The sequence below is a fragment of the Rana temporaria genome, chromosome 1, assembly GCF_905171775.1.
Source record: "Rana temporaria chromosome 1, aRanTem1.1, whole genome shotgun sequence".
NCBI classification, from domain to species: Eukaryota; Metazoa; Chordata; class Amphibia; order Anura; family Ranidae; genus Rana; species Rana temporaria.
In genome coordinates, this window is record NC_053489.1 from 537,874,581 (window position 1) to 537,887,603 (window position 13,023).

Consider the following 13,023-nt stretch of genomic DNA (forward strand, 5'->3'; position numbering starts at 1 on the left):
CAAAAATCGTACAAGGAACATTTTTGTGATTGTCCGATCTAATAATATCAGATGAACGGTCGTATTCGGGCCTTGAAAGCTCTGTACCAATGATCCGATTATCGTACGATTGCGTCGAAAGCGGTATTTTTCGCCCGATTTCAGGATTGTGTGCGGGCCATACGGCCAAGAAAAAGTACGTGTTTTATTTTTTATTGTCCTACCTAAACACACACTTGCTTATACTTACACCAACTTTCACTAAAACAAGATCAAGCCCTGAAATTGTTGATCTTTTATTTTTTTTCAACAGGGGTGATTTACTAAAGGCAAAAAGACTGGTGCTCCAGAGCTTAATAAACGAGGGGAAGTTCTGCTGACTTCGATCATCATGTGCTAAAAATTTGTTTTTTATTTTCCTTGCATATGATTGGGTATTAGTTGTAAAGTGAAGCATCGCCTCTTACTAAGCTCTGGAGCAACTGCACTAGCAAACAGCCAACCACAGTAGTCACACGAGCAGGATTCGGTTCTCCAGGCTCCTGGTCATAAGTACGAGACCCAGAGCAGTCAGACAGCTCAGCCTCTGGGTTAGGAGCCTGAGTGAGTGCACTTCCAGCTTTAAAACAGCAGTATATGAATGTGCCACCTAGAAGAAAGCCAACTTCTTTCACACTGCATATATGTTTTACGTGGTCGTAAATTGAATAAGAAGCAGTATGATGGGCTCTAAATTTTATTGTTTATATCTTTTTTGTTCTGTCAAAGAAGAAAGTTGGAAAAATGTTGTCGATCGGCGGCTGTAGCTGCTAAGTGTATTCTGACAGCAACGAGAGCCAATGTCAGAATATCAAGTCCCAGGAGGGGGGTTTGGAACTTCCCCAGCCAAACAACCTCGTTGGCTGAACAAACAAAAAACACACACAAAAACACGTCTATGGCCATCTTTAGTCACTTGGCTGTGGGACTAAAAATGCTAGGAAGATATCCTAGGCAGACCTGAGGGTCAAAAAGTGGAGGAGTATAGTTTGTGGCCCTTCATTTGTTATCCATAACAAAAATGTACATGTATATACTTGCATCCTAATTTTGCAAATGTTTGTAAGAAGGGATGCTGTGCCAGGATTGTGAGGGAGCTGAGAGCATCTCAAGTTAATTCTAAACTGAGGAGATAAGTAAAAGTAGGCCAGGACTGATAATCTTCACAGTGGTGGTCCAATGGTTGTTGTTTATCGCACAGTTCAACTCCGGAAAACGTTAAAATTATTCAAAATATGTTGTTGAAAAACTTCAGAGTGGTACACCTAAATACAGTTGAAAAAAACTTAACAGTTTACTTCTGGCTTTAAAATAAAACCGTACCTTTTTAAAGCATCTGGTATGATATATTGTGTGAAGTCCTCAACAGCTGGAGCAAAGTACAAAGTGTTTTTTATCTCAATTCCAGTGGATTCAATATGATCCTTTGAATTAAAGCGGATCACATAAAATGGATGTGGGACTGGTCCAAAAATTTCAAATATCTGTGAGACAAAACAAAAGAGGAAATGTCAAACGCAAAACCCCACCATAGTGTTACAGTAAATCTTTAAACAAAAAAAAAAAAAACACAAAAACGTAATTGCTGGTAAAGTGGACCGATTTACGAATTACAAGGTAATGCTATAGTAACAATAGTGCTACTAAATGCAATTGAGAAACGCTTTTCTCAAGTCACCTTACACATTAGTTCCATCAGAAAAGACCTAGGGCCAGATTCTTGTACATCCGCGTAAAATTGTGCGGGCGTAACGCATCTGATTTACGTTATGCCTCCGCAACTTACACGGGCAAGTGCTGTATTCTCAAAGAACTTGCTCTGTAAGTTGCGGCGGCGTGGCGTAAATCGGCCGGCGTAAGCCCGCCTAATTCAAATTTGGATCAGGGGGGCGTGTTTTATGTAAAACTACTGTGACCCAACGTGGTTGACGTTTTTGCGGAACGGCGCATGCGCCGTCCGTGGAATTTCCCAGTGTGCATTGCTCCAAAGTACGCCGCAAGTACGTCATTGGTTTCGACGTGAACGTAAATGACGTCCAGCCCCATTCACGGACGACTTACGCAAACTACGTAACTTTTTCAAATTTTGACGCGGGAACGACGGCCATACTTAACATTGTTACGCCGCACTTAAGCCTCATATAGCAAGAGCAACTATACGCCGAGAAAAGCCCAACGTAAACGTCGTAACTTTACTGCGTCAGCCGCGCGTACGTTCGGGAATTTGCGTATCTAGCTAATTTGCATACTCGACGCGGAATTCGACGGAAGCGTCACCTAGCGGTAAAAAAAAAATGCAATTAAGATCCGACGGCGTAAGAGACTTACGCCTGTCGGATCTAATGGATATCTATGCGTAACTGATTCTAAGAATCAGGCGCATAGATACGACGGGTTGGATTCAGACTTACGACGGCGTACATGGCGCTGCGCTGTCGTAAGTCCTTTCAGAATCTGGCCCCTATTCTCTAGCGTCCATGCTAATCTCTGCTTAAGTCACTGACCAAAAATAAAGTAAGCAGCTCAGGTTTTCTAACCTCACACATTTTTTGGATTGGCAAACCAATGTAAGCAAGACAGCCAGGGAACCAACAGAGTCCATAATTCTCATGACAAAATTATATATCTGAAGAAAAAAATACTCCATAAGAAGATCTATTATCCGAGGGAGGACTGGTGTTGAAGCAAAGTTGCCGGTCAGCTCTGGCTGCAAGTCAGTTCAGCCAATTCAGCAAAGGCCCGACTATTCATTGGCAGGGACAAAAACCTAGAGCATTACTTTCCTTAGCATATTTATTTACAAATGATAAATTTGTGTTCGCAATGTAATTATGTTCCTTAGCTCATGTTTGTCAGCTAAAAACATTTTTTTACCTTAATGCAGGAATGAGAGGAAAAAAAAATTGTTTGTTTGGGATGTGCGATCAGGAAAACATGTGTAATTTATATTATATATATATATATATATATATATATATATATATATATATATATATATATATATATATATATATTAGGGCTGTGCAAATGAACTTTTAATTAATCGATTAATCTTTAATTTTTTTGATCGATTACAATTATTTTGATTGGTACTCACCTCTCCGCCGGCTTCTGGGCCTTCAGTGAGTTCCGTCGGAGATCCAGTAGTGTCACGGACACCGGCGGGGCTTGCCGTGTCCACCTGAAGGGCTCCTTTGCTGTGCCTTCATATCTGCATGCCGGCGGGACCTTACTATCTGCCACACGCAAGGGCTGTTACACTTCCCTCTATCAACCTGGGAGTCTACAGCCATCCACTGGGAGTTGTGATAGTTCCCTTCATGGGACATCTACATGCCGACGGACTGATGTTAACCTCTCCTCATCTGGATTCAACAGTGGTATCGTTGTACACATTTTTATACCAGTATCATACTTAGCTACATGTTTTTATGACTGCTTTTGGTACCGTTTGGTATTACTCGCACCATTTTTACAGTTTATGTAGCTACATCGATTTTATCTCCAGTGCAATATTTATTTTGTTACCTACTTGAAGACTATAAAAGTTTTAATGCCATTCCCATCGAGCGCTGCCTTTGTGTGTTTTTTGTATCCGGCTATCCATTTTCCCAGTTGTTGGTAGCTGCATTGGGAATCAGCCTGCAAGGAGATCAGCTAAAAGTAGTTGCATCTGTATGTGCGTTATAATTAATCGAAATTAGTCAATTAATCGATTTAAAAAAAAAAACGATTAAATCGAACAGAAAATTTTTGATCAGTAACAGCCCTAAATTATATATATATATATATATATATATATATATATATATATATATATTATCCTCAAGATCATGACTGAGAAAAAAGTCAGTTTCGGCCGCTGAACTCTTTAGGAAACAAAACAAAATCATATCACATGTTGAACAAGTGTTTGGTGCCAGTTTTAGGAGCATGGGAAACATACATGAACAATAGTTAAATGTGACGGGGCTCAAGAGTGCCTTTTGTCATGTGACCGATAAGAGTGGGAGGATATTTTACAGCTTTATCATGAGCTTGTTTTATGACTTCACTTTATTATAGCCATGTAACAAATGGCACTAGTGTCAAAGCATGGGAAAAACAATATTACAAAAAGACTACCAATACTGTAAAGATCGCTGAAATGATGCAGCTAAAAAATCTATGAACACAATACAGAACGGCAAAGAAGATTTCCTGATTTTGTTTCTAAAGCAGCCTCAGTGGATAAAATACAAACCAGCCATAGGATTCATTCATGTCTTCAGACTGTCTGCAGAATATCAAGACGTTTATATTGGACTAATCTCTAAAGGACTTCCCTCTCTTCACTACTGCCCAGACCACACTGTATCTTTATGAATAATCATAGTGCTTTAGTTTATACATCTCATGCACTCCATATCCAGAGATCACTATCGGCAGCAAAATCATTTTAATCAAAATATACCTTACTATTGCCTTTTCAGTGCTCTTGACAGTTTTAGGTAACCAACAGACACAAAAGTATCGGTCTTGTTAATACTAAATACCTGTCTTGGGGGGGAAAAAACAAAACAAAACAAAAAAAACACATCCACACAGGTCCCATTTTAAGTGCAATACCCAGGGATTGCATCATTATCCTTTAACCAGTAAAAAGTAGAGGTGCACCGAATGGAAATTTTGGTGCCAAACGAAGAATAAAAAAATAAAAATAAAATGCACCTCCCAGTTCAAATGTATTGAAAACGCAGCAAAGAGCGCATTAACGCTCGCCTCGGTGTTATGTTTTTGAGTCACAAAACCAAATGAGAAAACGCACCATAAGCACTAAAATACATGGTAAAATCGTGCAAAATCGCATGCGGTTTCGGTGCCACTATCAGCACCTTTTCCTCTTATCGACCAAATGCCGATAACACCATTTTCACCCGAAATGTTTCGGTGCGTCTAGTAAAAATTATAGTAGCAGACATTTACATAAATTGTAATGCAGGTTCGTGGAAACTTTGGTCAGCTGCAAAGAACAGATATCCCAGGTTCCACAGTCCATGCAAAGAGACATAAGGCCCCAATATTCATCCAGCAGTAGTCAAGCCCCAGGGCCTGACGTCTTTTGCATGGACTGTGGTACCTGGGATATCTGTTCATGGTCCATGACAATTTATTAAGAAAAAGGAACTATATTCCCTGAGTTACAGTAGAGCCTAAAGACCTGCGGTTTCTTCTCCCATAACACCCCAACACAAGTCTGCAGTGAGATGGCTTTTAGGAGTCCACAGCCACATGTGCAGTACTGCTACAGCTGAAAAAAGTACCAGAGCACTGCCTGGTGTTGTATAAGCCACAGCTCCTGAAACAGACAGCCCCGCCATCCAAGGCTAGTGCAAGATATAGTTATACTTTTAAATAACAATCCTTATTCCCTTTACGTGTATAATTCCACTAAAGTTTGTTTTAATTTCCTACATAGACACAGTGAAGTGACTGGTCTCAGGTTATTAAACAGAGAAAACAAATTCTCCTACATGCGTTGCATCTGTTTATCTGTAGCCTATTCTGAAGTTTTCTAAAAACACAGATCAAAGGATTTTTCTCTGAACAGCTCTGGGGCAGTTTTCCTTCCACTATCACCAAGGATGAGGCACCATTCCGCACACTGACATCCACATTGGGGCATTAGGTCTTCTGTGGACACAATGATTGGGCACTGACATCCATTCCTCCCACTAATACCAATGAAGGGGTAGTATTATTCCGCATACTTACCACAGGTGTGATGTAACTTTTACTCCCACTGACCATAAAGCCTGAGACATGGACTACTTCTACTGATGCAAAGGGATTTTCTACTTTTGCTGGCTACAGTATGCCCCGCCCCCCCCCCCCCAAGTGAAGGAGTCGCGCTACATTTTAAACTAAAATGTAAAATAATAATGCGATATACACACAATAAATGTTATGCATAAAGCATAAATGATGATGCTATATCTGTGCAAAACATATAAGTGATCCACAATACAATTGATAAAAAAAGGAAACTTGAACTGAGAAAAATGAACACAGTCCCAGAGAATTGATAAGAAAAAAAAAAAATATTCCCGAAAGTGCCAAAGTACTCCACAGACGTTGTGATGACTGATAGACAGGAGACCTCCACCAACAGCTAACACTGACTCTTACCAGAGATCAGATAATAAACAGCATGAACGATATCCAACTTCACTAGGGGACAGATCAAAGCATTCATCCACTAGGACCTCACGGTGAATAGTAGTCCTCACTAAAGATAACCCAGTATTCTCCAGCGTATGAAAAGAGATCAAGAGGGACTCAGTGTAAAACTGCAGAATAGTTTATTTAAAAAAAGAAAGTAACGCACTTCCATCAATCCAGACAGTCTGGGCATGTAACAAGTAAAATCTCTCACAGCCGGCCGGTCTGCGTATAGGAAGCGTGTGCCCGGAGTATCCGGGTCCTCACACGTGTAACGCGGTGACGTCAAAGCGCCGCCTCCCAAGGGGCCCGGATACTCCAGGCTCACGCTTCCTATACGCAGACCGGCCGGCTGTGAGAGATTTTACTTGTTACATGCCCAGACTGTCTGGATTGATGGAAGTGCGTTACTTTCTTTTTTTAAATAAACTATTCTGCAGTTTTACACTATGAGTCCCTCTTGATCTCTTTTCATACGCTGGAGAATACTGGGTTATCTTGTCTATCAGTCATCACAACGTCTGTGGAGTACTTTGGCACTTTCGGGAATATTTATTTTTTCTTATCAATTCTCTGGGACTGTGTTCATTTTTCTCAGTTCAAGTTTCCTTTTTTTATCAATTGTATTGTGGATCACTTATATGTTTTGCACAGATATAGCATCATCATTTATGCATAACATTTATTGTGTGTATATCACATTATTAGTTCCCCACACACGGCTAATGTGTAAAGTCTACAGGCCTGGAAAGATGCGTTTGTAAATGGACAGACAACTGGCTAAGACAGAATTCGGAATAAAAAAAAAAAAAAAAAGACAGAATTCAGAGAGTAGCTGTTAATTATTCTTACTCCAAATCAGAGATTTGCAATTAGCGGACCTCCAGCTGAAAACTGAAGTCCCATCATGCCTCTGTCTCTGGGGGTCATGCTTGTGGCTGTCAGAGTCTTGCTATGCCTCATGGGACTTGAAGTTCTGCAACAGCTGGAGGTCTGCTAATTGCATTTCCCTGCTCTAAATGGTCTAACATTATCAGTGGTGCACCCCAAGGTTGAGTGTTGGGACCATTACATTTTACTATATTTATAAATGATATTGGGTCTGGGATTAAAAGGACCATTTCAGTTTTTGCAGATGACACCAAGCTATGCAGTGGAATAACGTCCTTACAGGATGTCTCCAACTTACAAACAGACCTCAATGCTCTGTTTAATTGGGCAACTACATGGCAAATTACCTTTAATGTTGATAAATGTAAAAAGGTATTTGGGGGCGAAGAATATGCATGCATCATACATATTAGGGGGGAGTACAACTGAGGATATCAATGGTGGAGAAGTATCTGGGCGTTCTTGTAGATCATAAGCGTAAAGTGGAGGTTCCGCCAAATATTTTTTTTTAAAGCCAGCAGCTACAACTACTGCAGCTGCTGACTTTTAATATATGGACATTTGCCTGTCCAGCGCGCTTGCGATGTCGGCAGCCGAAGGCCGAGCAATCGCTCGTCCCTCGGCTGCACCCACCGTCATCCTTGTGTTAAACACAGCCAAGCTTTGCATTCCTGTTCTCTAGGGCACTACTTTACCCAATCTTTTAGAGAGTGGTTCATCAAGGCGAGATGGAGGAACTCTCTGCCATCTCGCATGATACCGGGTCTAAATTCACTACTTGCTGGACACATTTCCAAACTACATCAAAATACACTTGTGGGCACTGTAGTCAGCATGTGTAGGCCATGGAGACCATTCTATATACACACACACAAATCCGGCCTTTAAATTTACGGATACTTATGGGGGGGGGGGGAGGGGGGCTAGGACGTAGGGTTGCGAGTCCTAGGCTATACACTCTACCTCTCCATACCCCCCCCCCCCCCCCCCTCCATTTCCCCTTTCTTTTATGGTCAAGCCATTAGTGGTTACTGACGAGTGTTTTTTTGTAACTTTGTGTATGTCATACGTATGAGGCAATCAAATTTAAAAAAAATTGTTAATTGCATGCAAAGTTGTGTTTATGTGAAGATTTCTCACAGAATCAAAGATGACATACAAGACAGGGGGGGGGTTTGTTTCAAGGCGCACAATACGACGATACCTTTACTGTGCCAATGTCACGAAAAGGTCTGGTTACAATATGCCTGGCAACATCTTGGCACACCTCACCACTTCTGGCACACTGTAATCCGGAGGGAAGACTTATTTCTGGTAACTCGACCATGCAGCTCATTTTTGTTCAAGTATCGTCGTATTGTGCTCCTTTTCCAGAACAGCCTGTATTTCTCCTGTGGGTTTTTCTTTGTATCCCAAACAATTTTATTGGCAGTTCTGGCTGCAATCTTGGTCTACCTGACTTTGGATTGGTATAAAGAGATCCCTGCATTTCCCACTTCAAAATAAGTGATTAAACAGTACTGACCGAAATATTCAGGACTTTGGATAGTTTTTTCAAAAACCTTTTCCCATCTTTATAAATTTCCATTTACCTTGTTACGCAGGTCTTTTGACAGTTCCTTTCTGCTCCCCATGGCCCAGTGTCTAGCCTGCTCTGTGCATCCACATGAGAGCTAGCAAACTCATCGGACTATTTATACACAGACACTAATTGCAATTTAAAAAGCCACAGATGTGGGAAATGAACCTTGAATTGCCATTTTAACTTGTGTATGTCACCTTGTGTGTCTGTACCAAGGCCAAACATTCCATTATTAGGATTTAAAAATGAGCCAAAATGAACTGTGGGACAATAAATGGCTTCATTTGATCACTATGCTTCAAATTAATGACAGTTTTCTGGCATGGTCGGTCATACTTGCAATGTCACAATTTCTGCCACGCTATGCAAACTTTTGAGAACTGTACATGTAGTAGTAAACACTCCAAATAACAGAGTGCACATTAGATGAACCCATTAATATTAAAAGTAGAACTATAGACTTTTTTTCATTTTTGATAGAGCAAGAGAGGGTTATAACCCCTATGATTGTTTTTTTTGCCATCTGTATCATATTGGGGGAGATCTCCATTCACTCCCTGTCCCACAGCCAAAACAGGAAGTGAGAGGAAGTTTCTGCAAATTAAGGGAATTCCTTGGGGACCCCCAGATCAGGTGCACCCATTGGGAGATTTTTCATCTTTCACTTTTCTGGAAACAATCCAAAATTCAGGATTTTCTTTTACTTTAGACAATAATGGTAAATGGGACAAATAGAGAGGGTGAATCTTCCTAGTGAATGTACAGACCGAAGTAAAATCTGACAAGTGTTCTAATACCTCTCCACTCGATCCAAAAAAAAAAAAAAAAGTTTTTCTTTTAGTTATACTTAAAGAAACTTTCAGCAATGATTCAAAGTTTCTAAGTAGTATTGTGTATAATATGCAAAATGTCCATGTGTCTCTATAATCCTTTAATGCACTAGAGCAGTGTTTCTCAATTCCAGTCCTCAGGCCCCCCCAACAGGTCAGGTTTTCAGGATTTCCCTCAGATGAAAAGGCTGTGGTGATTACTAAGGCAGTGAAACTGATCAATTCACCTGTGCAAAATAATGGAAATCCTGAAAACCTGACCTGTTGGGGGGGGCCTGAGGACTGGAATTGAGAAACACTGCACTAGAGGAAGTCATTGTGTAGACACACGTGGGCCTTTGCCTAGTACCTTTTACTCCACCTTTGGCTACACTGAACACACTGGAGCGGAACTTTATTGCAACCCTACACTTGCAGCCATTGGTATGCTGCATGAGATAGATATACTACAATACTGCCTAGGAATTTGATTAACCACTTCAGCCCCGGACCATTTGGCTGTCAAATGAAAAGGCCACTTTTTTGTGATTGGGCACTGCGTCGCTTTAACTGAAAATTGCGCGGTCGTGCAACGTGGCTTCCTTAAAGATGACGTCCTTTTTTTCCCACAAATAGAGATTTCTTTTGGTGGCATTTTAACACCTCTGGGGTTTTTATTTTTTGCACTATAAACAAAAATAGAGCGACAATTTAAAAAAAAAATTATATTTTGTACTTTTTGCTTTAATAGCTAGCCCCAATTATTATTATTTTTTTTGAAAAAAGAATTCTTTTTCTCAGTTTAGGCCGATACGTATTCTTCTACATATTTTTAGTAGAGAGAGAAAAAAATAAAAAAACACACAATAAGCGTATATGGGATTGGTTTGCGCAAAAGTTATAGCGTTTATTCACATTTATATAGCGATCAGTGCTATAAAAATGCACCAATTACTGTACAAATGTGACTGGCAGTGAAGGGGTTATACTTACCTCCACTGTGCAGCTCGTTTTGCACAGAGTGACCCCGAATCCTGTCTTCTGGGGCCCCTTGGCGGCTGTCTCGGCTCCTCCTCGCAAAAGCTTTCTACCTTCATGCGAGCGAGCTTGCATGGTGGAAAGCTTTTGCGAGCGTGCTCCCGTGATACAGCGGAGGCCATAGCCGCCGACTGTATCACTCGGCCCCGCCCCCCGGCGCGCCGCGTCATCCGCTGCGATTGACAGCAGCGCCAGCCAATGGCTGCGCTGCGATCAATCCGCCCAGCCTAGCCAATGAACGGCCAGACTGGAAACCGAACAGGATGACAAGCACGCGCCCGGGACTTTCGAGGGGTGAGGCAAGTAAAACGGGGGCTCGGTGTTAAATGCCGGGGGGCAAGGGGAAGAGGGATGACAGAGATAGATATAGAACAGAGGACATAGTGGACATATGCCTCTAACAGGTGTCATGCGATGTGTTGTCAAAAACCTCTTGCTTCTCCAGGCGTTCTCTTGGTTCCAAAATATTCAGACATAACTTCATTATATGATGGTTTATTCTTCCAACGATTATGACAGCAAACAGACAGCTTATGCTTACATTGTTACGTTGTTACAGACATCATGGCAGGTAGGCATCACAAAGTTACAGAAGGAGGAAATAGATGTTACATCTTCTCTGCTGGAAAGAGCCCCTTATGATCTTTCTCCTGGGTGAGGGTCCCTTCCCTCCTAGCATGTTGGGTTCCAACTTCCATCTCATCAGCAGAGTCCGATGACCCCGAGACCCCCGTGGGTCAGATGACCCTGAGGTTTCCTAGCTTGCTATGCTCAAACCTGTATACTTATACAAGTTTATCAGCTAACTAAGCACAAATCTAGCTTTCCAAACAAGGTTACAATGAGCTCTAACGCTCGCTATGTATATTTAAGTAACATCTCCTCCCCTATCCTTGACAGAGACTTTAAGAATAGATATGGCCAGTTGTTCTGTCGTCATACACTGACCTTCGTTTGTCTTTAACAAACCTTCAAATGCTACCATGTTTAAGCATTGATTCAGAGACCTTTAGAACATAATATCAATACATTTAAAATCTAACACTCGGGGGGGGGGGGGGGGGCGGTGCTGTCAGATGTTTTTTTACCTTAATACATAGGATGCATTAAGGTAAAAAAACTTTTAACTTTACAACCCCTTTAAGTGTGTCCTAGGGAATGATTCTGTTAGGGGGCGTGGCTTACCGTGACACGTCACTGATCGCTGCTCCCGATGAGGGGGAGCAGACGATCAGTGCTGTGTCACCAGGCAGAACAGGGAGATGCCTTGTTTACAAAGGCATACCCCCGTTCTGCCGTTCTGTGACCCGATCGCGAGACACCGGCGGACAGAGTCCGTGGGCACGGTCACGGAGACAGCAGCGGGCGCGCCCGCTAGGGTGCAGGTTCAAGGAAATGTATATATACACACACACACACACACACACACACACACACACACACACACACACACACACACACGTTGCTTTGCCTGCCTGTGCTATTCTGCTGACGTAAATCTGCACGAGACAGTCGTCAAACGGTTAATTGCTGGATGTGTCCTAAAAATACATTTAAACATTAACACTTAGTGTTAACCAATTCTAATTACGTGCGGTTGTATGCATGTTGCCTTCTTTTCACTAATAGAAATGGTAAAAAAATAAAAATTAAATAAAGTCTCAGCTGTGACTATTTTTCTCTCGAAATATAGGAAAAAAGAAGAACCACAAATCCTCTCAAAAAAAAAAAAAAAAAAAAAATAGGATTTTTGTACTCACCGTAAAATCCTTTTCTCCGACGTCCATGGACGGACACAGCTCCTTAAATCTTGACAAGTGGGTTATGTTCCTGTTCACAGGAGAGGACTAGGCAGATAGGGTTCCGGCGTGTTCAGCTTATGCAGCCAGGGACGTTTCAGTCCCCCAGTTGAGCCTTTAGTCGGCCTGGGAGGGTCAACCCGCAGGCCCTGACCGACGCAAAAATACTGATTCTGAGCGGGGAATGAAGGACCTGGCCCACGGCGCGGCTCCTTTCCCCTGGTGGACTGAGGGAGGAGAGTGCCCTCACCCCCAGTGACATCCTTGATAATGTCATCCAATGAGGTACCAAAAAACCTCCCACCCCTGAAGGGTAAATCAGCCAGGGCATTTCAAGATGCTGGGTCAGCAGACCAGCATTTCAGCCAAATCAGGCGGCGCAAAACCACCGACGAAACAGAGGCTCAGGACATCAAGGATGCCCTGTGTAGCATCACAGACATATAGAAGGCCCTGGACTAACTGGTCAGCCAGTCTAACAATTTAGGAAGGGAGCTGGTGCTCCTCCACAGTCTGGTGCAAAACCTTGCCCATTCAGAGTGTCAGAGACACCAAGGTTGCGGCCACAACAGGTCGCAATGCATACCCCCAGCATGGTAAACATGGAGCGGGTCAGCGCCTCGGACCTCCTATTAGTAAGGTCCTTGAAAGCCACCCCCCTTTTCAACCAGGCACCCGGGCCACA

The 13,023-nt window shown here is 42.2% G+C and overlaps 1 protein-coding gene across 2 annotated transcripts in view; it reads right to left on the reverse strand.

Moving 5' to 3' along the window:
- Positions 1–13,023, reverse strand: part of NAF1 (nuclear assembly factor 1 ribonucleoprotein) — a 73,033-nt gene that overhangs the window by 10,828 nt on the left and 49,182 nt on the right. For both annotated transcript variants that reach the window (XM_040332644.1, XM_040332654.1), the window contains exon 6: positions 1,342–1,502. In XM_040332644.1, coding sequence (XP_040188578.1) covers positions 1,342–1,502 — 161 coding nt within the window. The remainder of the gene's footprint in view (positions 1–1,341; positions 1,503–13,023) is intronic.